At 39.5% G+C, this 13215-nt stretch overlaps 1 protein-coding gene across 1 annotated transcript in view; it reads right to left on the bottom strand.

The window, feature by feature from the left end:
- The window catches only part of SGPP1 (sphingosine-1-phosphate phosphatase 1), a 33116-nt gene extending 20221 nt beyond the window's left edge, over positions 1 to 12895 (bottom strand). The window contains exon 1 of the mRNA XM_041759989.1: positions 11961 to 12895. Coding sequence (XP_041615923.1) covers positions 11961 to 12656 — 696 coding nt within the window. The 5' untranslated portion in view covers positions 12657 to 12895. The remainder of the gene's footprint in view (positions 1 to 11960) is intronic.
- Between the last annotated feature and the right edge of the window lie 320 nt (positions 12896 to 13215).

Genomic DNA, 13215 nt, shown 5'->3' with positions numbered 1-13215 from the left:
TTGTCCTTTTAGCAGCATTTAACAATATTAACTAGGGGTGCCTGGGTGGCTCAATCAGTTAAATGTCTGCCTTTGGCTCAGGTCATGATCTCAGAGTTCTGGGGTCAAGCCCTGAGTGGGACTCCTTGCTCAGCAAGGAGTCTACTTGTCCCCCTTTTTCTGTCCCTCCCCCCATTTATGCTATCTCAAATAAATAAAATCTTGCAAACAAAAAAACCCCAATATTAACTACTGTCCTTTTCTAGAGATGCTCTTTTGCTTGTATCTTCCATTTATAGTATATTCTTTGTATGATATTGTCCACTTTACAATTCTTTCTTCTGCAAACATCCTTGCTTAGACCCAGCAATGTGGCCCTGGAGACATGCTAATACTGTACAATCCCACTCTTTTGACTATGGCTATTGGATCAGGCATGGACTCTTGGCCCTAGAGCAGTAAATCCACTGGCTGGACTGAGCTGATTAGATTTTTTTCCTAATCATAATTTGAATGAAAGTCAGTCTCTGTTGTGTGCTTGAAATTGGAAATGACATAGAAGTAGGGGGTAATGTAAGGCTGACATATGCATGCAAAAGCAGAGAAGAAAGCCGCAGAAATGAGAGGCTATGCAACCCCAAGAAACAAAGATGGACAGACAGCACTGCCTTTATTCTGATAGCATTCCAGAGGCCTGGCTCAAATCCTTCAGAAAGGCTGTCAGTAGTTTCTTGACTTTGACTTCCATAAGGATACCCTTTCTAGTCCTCAAATAAATTTTCCTTTTTTTTTTTTCTTAAGCTAGTAAAAATGGGTTACTAGAACCCCTACACACACACACACACACACACACACACACACACACACAGACAGCCTCAGTTAGACAATCCCTAAGGTATCTTCTTACTTCTCAAACTACTACATGTCAGATTTCTGTTTCAGGTTCTTTTTACTCTATCCATTATTTAAATATATATGTCTTTATTTTTTTTTTTAAATATATATGTCTTTAAAGGTTTTTTCCCTGACCCTCTGTTCTTCCCACTATCTGCACTCTATCCATTATTTAAATATTAATGTCTTTAGAGGTTTTTTCCCTAGACCCTCTGTTCTTCCCACTATCTGTACTCTACAAGGGCAGTACCATCCACTCTCAGCATTCATTCTGCAAATGTATGCTGATGATACTAAGCCTGTCCAGGTCTCTGTCATGTTTAGAACTGCCTCCCAGATAATTGACACTATCTGGGCCAGGGGCCAGCAGAGTTTTTTTGTAAAGACCAAATAGTAACTATCTTGGGCTTTGTGGGTTATATAGCCAGTGTTACAATTACTCAACTCTGCTGTTGTAACACCACAGACATATATATATTATATTATATTATATTATATTATATTATATTATATTATATTATATATATTACATATATTATATTATATACACACACACATATATATATTTATATAAATGTGTTCAAGAAGTTTTATGATTAGCCACTAAAATTATCAATTTCATACAATTTACATGTGTCACAAAATAATATTCTTGTGGCTTTGTTTAACTACGTAAGATGTAAAAAACCATTCATAGTTCACAAGTCACATAAAATCAGGTGGCAGGCCATTGTTTGTAGTCTCCTTATCTAAGATGTAAAAAACCATTCATAGTTCACAAGTCACATAAAATCAGGCGGCAGGCCATTGTTTGTAGTCTCCTTATCTAGGTCTCCCATCTTCTCTCCCTTGAACTGGTGGAGTAAAGTCTTACCAGGTCTGATTTCCCTGAGCATACAGATCATATTTTTTGTTTTTTTGCCCTGTTATCTGTAGGGCTTATGTTTTTGGCTAGTACCTATTAGAAATGAAATAAATTTGTATTTGTGGAAAAAAAATATATTTGTGGGATTTAATGTCATTACCTTTATTAAAGCTTTTTAGTCAACAAGACAAAATGTATACTTGCAACAGAAGAAATAAACTTGTCATTATTCTCAGTTGATACGATTTTCTATATAAAGAACAAATGAGATTTTATATATATAAATTACTAAATTAATGAAGAGTTGAAAAAAGTTGTTGTATATATAATCAATACATAAAAATCAAGCATGTTTCTATCTTCCAGCCACAAAGTTATAATATCTGAATTTTAACAAGATATCATTTATAACAGTGACAAAAAATATAAAGTAACTACAAATAAATCTAACAGGTAATATACTTGATTTATATGGAGAAAAATCTAAAATTTCGTTGAAATACATTTAAGAAAACCTAAGTAAATAAAATTTACCATAATCACAGATACATTCAGTATTGTAAGGTTATCAATTCTCTCCACATTAATTTATAAATTCACTGCAATTTCAATAAAAGTCCAGAGTTTTTAATAGAAATTAAAGAGCTCATTCTAAAATGTATATTGAAAGCAAATACTCAAAAACAGCCAAGATAATCTTGAAGAATATGGTAAAGAACTTTCTTAAAAAAGATATTAAGACTTACTCTAAAGCATTTGAAGTATGACAATGTTATTGATAAAGAGACAAAGAGATCAGTGAAACACAATAGAGAACCCCAGAATCACATCCATACATACATGGTAACTTGATATGTAACTTAAGTAGCATTACAGATAAGTGAAGAAAAGATGAACTATTCAAAAAATGGCATTAGGTCAATTAATTATCAGTGTGAAAAAAACTACATCAGAACCATATCGCATAATATATACAAAACCTACTAAAGGAAGTTAAAAGATTTAAACATGAAAGTGCTATTTTATCTTTCCAATAAAAAAATAGCCAGGGCCACCTAGGTCACTAAGTCAGTTAAGTGCCTAACTTCAGGTCAGGTCATGATCTCAGGGTCCTGGGATTGAGCACCACGTTGGGCACCCTGCTTATCTGAATCCCCTTCTCCATTTCCCTTTGCCTCCTCCCCCCTGCTCATGCTCTCTGTCTCTGTCTCTCTCTCAAATAAATAAAATCTTTTTAAAAATTACAAAAGGATATTTCCTTTTTTTCCCTTTAGCTAGAAAAACAAAATCTAAAGTACATACAGAAAACTGTATAAAGTAAAAACAGCAAGAGTAAGTAAAAAAATATTATAAAGCTACAATAAATAGAATAGTATGAGACAAATCATAGGACTCTAAATCATAGGAAACAAACTGAGGGTCACTGGAGGGGAGGAGGCTGGGGGAACAGGGTAATTAGGTGATGAACATTAAGGAGGGCATCTGATGTAATAAGCACTGGGTGTTATATAAGACTGATGAATCACTGACCTCTACCTCTGAAACCAACAATACATTATATGTTAATCAATTAAATTTAAATAATTTTTAATTTAAAAATAAATAGAATAATATGGAGCTTGCAGACCTAAATAAATACCTATATTTAATATATGATAAAAGTGACAGTTCTACGTCAGTAGGGGAAAATGGACTATTCAATAAATAGTGCTATTGGGAAATATCAAGTTAGATTCCTTCCTCAAAGCAAGAGATAGTTCAAAGATTTAAGCATTAAAAAAAAAAAACAACAACAACCCACAGAAGTGCTATAAGAAACCATAGTAGAATGCTATTCAAAATGTTACACAAAACCCAGAAACCATGATACAAAAGATACCTAAAAAGAAAATAATTCTGCTGGGGAAAGAAAAAAAAAAAAAGAATAGGAAGAGAAGGAACAAGTTAGGAAAACATATTTCTAAATCACACATGAACAAAAGGCTAATTTGATCACAATATAAAAAGCTTCAAAACCAATAAATAACCCAAGAGAAACCAAAACATGTCCATGCAAAAACTTACACAAAACTATCCATAACAATGTTATTCAAAATAACCAAAAAGTAAAGCCAAATGTCTATCAGCAGATGAAAAGATAAGTAAAATGTGATGGGATATTACTTGGCAATAAAAGGAATGAAGTACTGATACAAGCTATAATATGAATGAATCTTAAAACATAATGAAAGAAGCCAGCGGGGACGCCTGGGTGGCTCAGGTCGTGATCCTGGGGTCCTGGGATTGAGTCTTGCATTAGGCTCCCTGCATGAACCTTGCTTCTCCCTCTCCCTATGTCTCTGCCTCTCTCTGTCTTTCATGAGTAGATAAATAAAATCTTTTTAAAAATAAGCAGCAGCAGTAGCCAGCAACAAACTACATGCTGTATGCTTCTATTTATATGAAATGTCCAGAGTAGGCAAATCTACAGAGACATAAAGTAGATTAGTGGTTGTCTACGGTTGATTAGACAACCTAGGAATGGGGTGGGAGGAATGAGGAGTCACTACTATGGCTTTGGGGTTCCTTTGGGGGGTGATGAAAATGTTCTAAAGTTGACTGTGGTGATGGTTGCACAACTCTATGAATATATCGAAAGCCACTGAACTGCATATTTTAAATGGGTGAATTGTATGGTAAATGAATTACATCTCAATAAATTTTTTTAATACAAAAAACAAAAAACAGTAAGTAGAGGTAAGAGGATTTGTTTCTGCCCACAAAGGATTTACTGTTGTAATAACAGCTGTTCCATTGTAAACAGGCAGAAAACTAGACAAATTATATAAAACAACCATTTTCATATACTGGAAAACAAGCAGCACAGAACTATAATTCAGGAGAAAAGGGAAACAAATGAAATGAGCCCTATGATTGCCCTAGCTTGCTGCTAGAGGCAGTTTCCAGGCTGTAGCATGGGAGGAGGAACCAAAACAAAGTCTAGCAGTCTCACTGAGTTAAGGGGAAGAAGAGTGGAATTCTGAGGCCAAAGCAGCCATTTATTTGCAGGACAGAACACTAGAGAGAGGAATGCACACAGAGAATGAGCCCCAAAGATCTGTAGGGGGTTGGGGGGGTGTCTCTGCAAACTGTTTGAGTACCAATGTGTGCACGCATGGAGTTAAAGTCCACCAAGCTGGGGAAAACTACCAGAAAATAGTAGGCCAAACAATTTCCAAAGTTCACGGGGCCTGGTATTGCTTTCCCACCAGGCAGAATACTAAGGGAATTGGGCAGTCTTTAAAAGGTTATTGCCTAGAGAGCCTGGCTAGCTCAGTTGGTAGAGCATGAAACTCTTGATCTCAGGGTTCTAAGTTCAAGACCCATACTGAGTGTAGAGATTACTTAGAAATAAAATCTTAAAAAAAAAAAAAGGTTATAACCTTGGCAGTGAGGCCAAAGTAGCTCTAAACTATGGCTATTCTGAACCCTCTCTAGAAGCTTAAACTGACAAGTAATTTAAATGTAACCACAATAAAGTCCAACACAATTTAAGGGAACACAAGAAAATAAAAAACTCTATAAAAATTACTGACACAAAGAAGCCAGAGAATATGATCCATAACCAGGAGAAATGTGAGAATCACACTAAGATAACAAAGATGATGGAATTAGTGAATAAGAACCTTAAAACAAAACAAAACAAAACAAAACAAAAAGAACCTTAAAACACTATTAAAATCTTTCAAGAGGGAAGCCCGGTGGGGCAGGGGTTTAGCGGTGGGGCAGGGGTTTAGCGCCGCCTGTAGCCTAGGGCGTGATCCTGGAGACTCTGGATCGAGTCCCACATCAGGCTCTCTGCATGGTGCCTGCTTCTCCCTCTGCCTCTCTCTCTCTCTCTCTCTCTGTGCCTCCATGAATTAAAAAATAAAAAATAAATAAAAATAAAAATAAATTTAAAAAAATAAAATCTTTCAAGAATGTAAAAGAAAATAGGAACATAATGAGCGGAGAAATGGAAGATTTAAAAAAAACCCAATTGGAGCTTCTAGAATATAAAATATATAGTATATGAAACAATATCCCATCCTAGTTGAGGAGTCTACCAGTAAATAAGACACTGCAGAAGAAAGATCAGTGAACTTGATGTCATAGCAATCGAAAGGATCCCAAATGAAGCACAGAGTGCAAAAATACTGCAGTCATCATCATCACATCAGTGATCTGTGAGTGACCAGTGTTAAGCAATTTAAGATACACGAAACTGACATTCCAGAACAGGGGAAGAATGGAGAAAAAAAAATCTAGAAATGCTGGAACATGACACAAAAATAATAATGTTATTACTGTGAGTTTTATAACATGTAAATGTAAAATGTATGACAACAATAATACAAAGGAGGGGAGAAGGAAAAATGTAAGTATACTTCGGGAAGTTTCTTTTTTTTTTTTTTTTTTTTTTAAGATTTATTTATTTATTCATGAGAGACACAGAAAGAGAGGCAGGGACATAGGCAGAGGGAGAAGCAGGCTCCCCGTAGGAAGCCTGATGCAGGACTTGATCCCAGGACCCCAGGATCACACCCTGAGCCAAAGGCAGACACTCAACTGCTGAGCCACCCAGGCATCCCTGTGGTAAGGTTCTTATGCTATACTTGAAGTGGTATAACATACTTAAAGGTAGGGCAACAGTTAAGAAACAAAGCAAAAAGAATAGTTTAAAAAATCGGTAAGTAAAATGCCAGCAATCTAATAGGAAAAAATATATGAGAAAGGTCTGAATAGGCAGATTTGGAATAGTCAACTTACTAAATAAATTATGCCATGTTAATATAATGGATCAGGAGTGCCTGGGTGCCTCAGTCGGCAGTTAAGTGTCCAACTCTTGATTTCAGCTCAGGTCATGATTCCAGAGTCCTGGGATCCAGCCCTATGTCAGGCTCCTTGCTCAGTGATGAGTCTGCTTGAGATTTTCTCTCCTTCTCCTTCTGCCCTTCCCCCTGCTCTTGTATGTGCACTCTCTCTAAAATAAGTCAATCTTAAAATATATATATTGGATTATAATGTAAATGTGAAAAAATTACATAGCTCTATATAATATGGAGAGGTACTAATAATGCAGTAGCATAATGTAATTTTGCGGCCAAACTGTCTAGGTTTGAATCTAGGCTCTGTTATGTACTTGCAGAGTCATCTGGAGCAAATTAAAATCCCTCTGCCTCAATTCCTTCTGTAAACCAGTGATAACACAAGATTTTATGGGGATCAAAAGAATTGTTACATAAAGCATTTAAAACAACTGTTAAGCACAAAGTTAGTACCCATTAACTGTTGGGTAAAAGAAAAGGAAAATCTTTTCCACAATATATTTCTAAATGAAAAAAGCAGGGTCCAGAACAGTATAGTATGTTAACATTTGTATGAAAAATAAACTATACAGATACATGTCTACAACAGTTAAGACTCTCCAGAAGGCTAAACAAGAAACTTACAACAATGAATCCTGGAAAAGAGATTCTGGTAGCTGTGGAACCAGAAAAAGAAGAGAAATGCCCTCTCCTTTTTATTTTTTCAGGTAAGTATTAAATATTTAATATTTTAGAAAGTATTCCCTATTCAAAAAATAAATTTAATTAATTTTAAATCAGGGACACTTGGGTGGCTCAGTGGTTGAACGTTTGCTTTTGGCTCAGGTTGTGATCCCAGGGTCTGGGATCGAGTCACACATCGGGCTCCTTGCAGGAGCTTGCTTCTCCCTCTGTGTCTCTCATGAATGAATGAATAAATAAATAAATAAATAAAATATTTTTAAAAATTAATTTTAAATCAAGAATAATAAGCACTTATAAAATCAGAAAATGTGCATTTCAAACACAAGTATGACAGCAGATAAAAGGAAATCAAAGACCAAACCAGTCTGATTTTTTTAATAAACTGTTTTCTCGCAGAATTACCAGGGATCAGTTTCCACTGGTTCTTACAGCCTTTTCTAGTCTTCATTTGTCATCTGTTACCCACTTTTGTATCTCTTACTTCTTGTCTTCCTTTTATCTTTTTATGATCTCTGATATCTTCATTACCTACAATAAACTATATTTTCATAAAATATGTGCTTTTCTTTTCCAAAGCTCTCATGTTTATGACATTTTTAATTTATATTAGGAAGATAGAGGAAAAGGGTGAGAAAATTAGCACTTGATCTCATTCAACAACTTAATATGTTTACAATATTTGTAGATATTGCATACGTATGTATATACACATTATCATCTCAAGGCATATAAAAACTGTTTTTGTAGTTTAAGACACAATCATATATGTTTCAAAAATATTTGTTATTGCAAAGATTCTTTAAAAATCACACAGCATGATTTGAAGAGTTTTCTGCAGAAGTCTTGTAAGATTGAAATTTGCCCCCTGAGACTTACTAGCTATGTTACTTTGTCAAGTTACTGAACCTCCCTCTACTGTAGTTTCCTGATCTGTACACTTGTATTAATAGTAGAGCCAAACACTGGGGTGTTTTAAGAGTAGACTAAATCAGGTAACAGACCTTTCAAAAAATGTCCGACCTATGGTAAGACCTTCATAAATGTTAATAATGTTAATAATAGAATTACTATTATTATTATTATTAAAATTAGTGAAAGGATACTGACTAGTTGGGAATGGGTCTCGCAAAAAGTGATGACAATAATTTTTTCTAAATGAAATTAATTCTAAACTTTCTTAATGTCATTAAATTAAGTATAAAATTAGAACTCGGGATGCCTGGGTCGCTCAGCAGTTGAGCACCTGCCTTTGGCTCAGGGCAAGATCCTGGAGTCCTGCGATCGAGTCCCACATAGAGCTCCTTGAATGGAGCCTGCTTCTCCCTCTGCCTGTATCTCTGCCTCTCTCTCTCTCTCTCTCTCTGTGTCTCTCATGAATAAATAAATAAAATCTTAAAATAAAATAAAATAAAATAAAATAAGAGCTCATTATATGCCATAGTATTTAAGAATTAAGAATTTTTCTTTTTTGAAAGAACATGCAAAAATAAATACAAAAGGAGTGCTTTATTTTTAACGATCAATTATTCTTCAAAGGACTATGTGCTTATTAATACCTGCTGACCCTTCCTATTTTTTTCCCAATTAAGGCTACAAAAAATTCCAACAAACAATATGAGAGCAAGAATTATCATCCTGGCTAATGGATCTCAAGTTAATCCCTGGAGAAATGCCATACATTTTCTCTCTTGCATCACCATGAAAAAACATTCTTCTAGTATCAACCGCTTGGAGTCACACTGTTCCGATCTCTTTTGATATTATAACACATCTTAAAAAGATTCAAAGACTGGAATTGCAAGAAAGGTGAGACAACAATATTGAAGAAATATAAAATATATTTGAAGGATCAAGAGTTAATTTTACTGGAAGACATTTAAGAAAGTTGAGATTTTTCCTCAAAAATCTTTGGGAACCTTCAGTAAAACACAGTACACCCTCACTTAGCTAGCTAATGGATCAGAATCTCTGAGAGTAAGGTGCTTCAAACAAGTCTCCCAGTAATTTTTTTGGTCTATGGTCATTTTAAGAACAAATGAGGGCTAATGAAACAGAAGGGGTTAATTAAAAAGGCTCTGCATAGGCGGTGAACCTTGAGCAGATTTCAAGTGGAACATTAAGTGGCAGGGAGGAGTTCAGTAGTTAATCCACGCCAGAGGTACGGTATGTGAGTAAACTCCTCTTCCAGAGCTGGTTCAGCATCCTAGGCAGAGAAGTGACCACACTAGTCCTGAATAAGCTGTGGGGGCCTAACAGGGTCAGGACTGTCAACCAAAACTACTATTAGAAAAACACCATGCTTCTATTGTCTAATTCTTACCATCCGAGATTCCAATATATTTTTTCATTACCTACTCTGGAAATAAAAGCCTTCAAACTACCACAATACTAACTGACAGAGCGTAAGACCAAAACAACTTAAGCAAAAGAAGGTACTTTTGTTTTCTTTTTTAAGAAGTAAAAAGGTTAAAAAAGTCATTTTAGTTTTTATACTAGATTATTATAAACATTTATAGACAGAACTTCCATACAAGGGAGCCTTTCTTCTCTACCAGCTAACCTAAAGATAAACAAGTATTCAAATTTAGAAGCTTACTCAAATTTAGAGTAAAAAAATATAAAATAATAAATTGAACCTAATGTTATAAGATTAATTCTAATAGGTCAGTTTCCACATCTGTAAAATAGCTTGAGACTAAGTGATTTCTAAAGTCTCATCTAGCTCAATTTCTAAAATTGAGATCTACAAATTGCTCAGACTTTGATTTAAATATACTAGATTATTCAAAAACTATGATGTAAGCTTATTCTGACAATTCAAATAACCCTGAATGTCAGAATACTAATATCTACAATCCATAAATGATCAGCAGTAGTTTTCAGACTTCCTGTTAGCATGTGTTCTAAATAAATGATGAGCAAAAATAACTCTTTTCTCTTACTTGGACTGCTAATATTAACAGCATGCAACATAGCTACTCGTTGAGGAGTTCTAAAAGGCCCTAAAGTAATGGAATCCTGAAAGTCTCATAAAAATAAGAGAAACATCATTAGCTAACTAGTAAATACCATGCCAAAAGTAACTCAATGACAATCTTAAATCTGAACTATTTAGATTATAAAATTTAAGATCTTTATCATGCAAAAATGACAGTACTACTTTATAATCTGAGTATCATCTCTATCTCCTTTGGCTAAATAAGAACAAAACTGTCCATGGTACTCTCCCCTCGTAATTCTGTCATTCTTACTCTGCACAGTATGTGTTTTCCAGGTTATCGTAAGAGAGAGGTGCTGCACAGAAGTGCCCATAGGGACCAAGACTTTATACTGGAATTGAATCTGGAAAAAGTAAGTTTATCAGAATGGAGTTTTACACAGAATTGAGTATTTCTCAATGTAAGAAGATTTTGTGCTCTAATGAAAAAAAAAATCGAATAAGTCTGATTCTTTAGATTGTCCATAATTACTAACTTAATTCTTAAATTAAGGGACTGGTCTGCAGGAGGAACAAAGCTCCTTACCATTAAGAAAATAAAACAAGACATCAGTTTAAGCATCAATTTTGCTTCCATAGAAAAGAATTAGTTTTCAGACCCAAGTAAAATTTATAGACCATGAAAAAGTAAGAAATGGGAGGCCAAAAAAGTAGGCAAAATACGAAATGTTTAGCATTAAAAACTCATCCCTGATTGTCAGCCTGGCCCTGCTATCTATCACACATGTCATTTTTACAGACCTACTAGTCTGACCAAGAACCCTAATTTTAAGAAAAACTTTAAAAGTATGCATTTTTAGGGCAGCCCGGGTGGCTCAGCGGCTTAGCGCCGCCTTCAGCCCAGGGCGTGATCCTGGAGACCCGGGATCTAGGCCCGCGTCGGGCTCCCTGCATGGAGCCTGCTTCTCGCTCTGCCTGTATCTCTGCCTCTCTGTGCGTGTGTCTCTCATGAATAAATAAATAAAATCTTTAAAAAAAAAAAAAAAAGCATGCATTTTTAAAGTGAATGCAACAATAATCCTATAGTAGCTCAACAACTGATACTACAGATCAGTGATTCAGAAGATAATTAAACTTTGTGTCTATTAGCAAATTAGCAACCACACCCCTTAAAAACACAACTCAGGCAGTGTTCCATTAACTTTCATAAACAGTGACTTTCGTTTAAAATTCATTATTACTTCATTGCCTCGGACGACCATATTTGTTTTGGAATTTACACTAAGGCTTTATAAACATTGTTCTCTGAGTAAAGCTTAAAGACTTTTCCCGAGGCGGAAAGAGAAGTAGTTTGGGGGAAGGCACTGTATGTTATGGTGAGCCTGGGTCTTCCTTACCCAACGATTAAAATATAAGAACAATTAATTACAGTTATAATTAATCACAGTTATATTCGGTGCATCCCAAGAATTAAAACCATTCACAAAACCAAAGCCCAACGACAACGTCACCCCACCGACAGCGTTTCCTTGGGGCTCTAAGAAAGGCTCTGCTATAAAAGAATACAGTCCGACAGCTGAGTCTCTGTTTCCACCCGATGACTTAATTTTTTAAAACCCAGAAAGGGCCCGTTGGCGGGGAACTGTGAAGACCGGTGGAACGCGAGGTTTGGGAGGGAAACGGCTAATTTAAAACAACTGCGGGCAGTGAGGGGCGCTCCCCCGGGCCCCGGCGGCGGCGAGGGCAGCCTTACCTGCCAGCGGCCGTAGGTGAGCAGGACCATGGCGATGGGGATGGCGGTGCCGGACATGGCGTGGGTGGAGGGCATGCTGTACTCGGAGTTGTAGAACACCTCCAACTTGACCACGGGCGGCGAGGCGGGCCGCGGCCAGCGGATGATGTCCTTGGTGCACTGGCCCAGGTACATGACCAGCACCCAGATGACCACCAGCCGCCGGCCCACCAGGGCGTCCAGGTTCCAGATCCAGAAGGGGAAGAACAGGATGTAAAAGAGCTCGTTGCCCAGCTCGGTGCCGAGGCAGAACAGGTAGTAGAGCGGCCAGTTGCTCACGTGGGCCAGCTCGCCCTCCTCGCCCGTCAGCGAGTTGCGGCGCAGGGCGCCCACGCGCCGCGGCGAGGCCGGGCCCAGCTCGCCCGCCAGCCCGTTCCGCACGCCGTTGGGGGCGCCGCGGCCGCCGGGCTTGGCCGGACACTGATTGCGGCCGCCGCCGGGCGGCTGGGGGCCTGCGGACGCCCCCAGCTGCGGCTCTCGGCGCCGGACGCCGCGGGCGACGGGCGCCTCCGCCTTCTCATCCTCCCCCTGAGCGGCGGCGGGCCCGGCGGGTCGGCGCGGAAGCGCTTCCACCCCGCACAGCCGCTGGAAACGGGCCACTTTCTGCGGCTCCTGCAGACGGCCAGCCAGCCGGCTCAGGCGTTGCCTCAGCGACATGATAACGGGGCCGGCGGCCCGCGGCCCGCGGACGGGAGGACGGGAGGACGGGAGGACGGGAGGACGGCGGCGGCGTGCAGGGCGGGCCGGCCCCCGGCGCAGTCCGAGCCGTCCCCGCGCGCCCGGCGGGCCAGTGGCAGCGGCGCCCAGCTGGACCCGGTCGGCTCTGCCGGGCGACGGCGCCTCAGGCCGCAGCGGCCGCCGCGCGCGCCCCCGCCCCGCCCCCTCCCCTCCCCGGACGGCCGCGCGCGCCCCCGCGCCCCCTCCCGCTCCCCCTCCCCCTCCCCTACCGCGCGCGCTCCGCCCCCGCCCGCGGCCTCCACGCGCGGGCGCGCGCAGAGCCCCGCCCCCCGCCCCGCCCCGCCCCGCCCCCCGCTGCCGCTGGGAGAGGGGACCCGGCCGCGAGGGGCCGCCCGGAGCGCATCCGGAGGCGTCTGGGCGCTGAGGCTCGGCGGGGCGGCTGCCGGGAGACGTTCGCCTCGGCCTCCAGCAGGCGTCGCGGCGCCCGGCCCCTCCCCCGTCTCCCTCGGGCTGAGGTGCGGGGCTCCCCCTGACTAAG

The sequence above is a fragment of the Vulpes lagopus genome, chromosome 6, assembly GCF_018345385.1.
Source record: "Vulpes lagopus strain Blue_001 chromosome 6, ASM1834538v1, whole genome shotgun sequence".
NCBI classification, from domain to species: domain Eukaryota; kingdom Metazoa; phylum Chordata; class Mammalia; order Carnivora; family Canidae; genus Vulpes; species Vulpes lagopus.
The sequence above is the reverse complement of the archived record's forward strand: the minus strand, read 5'-3'. Positions and strand labels throughout refer to the sequence as shown.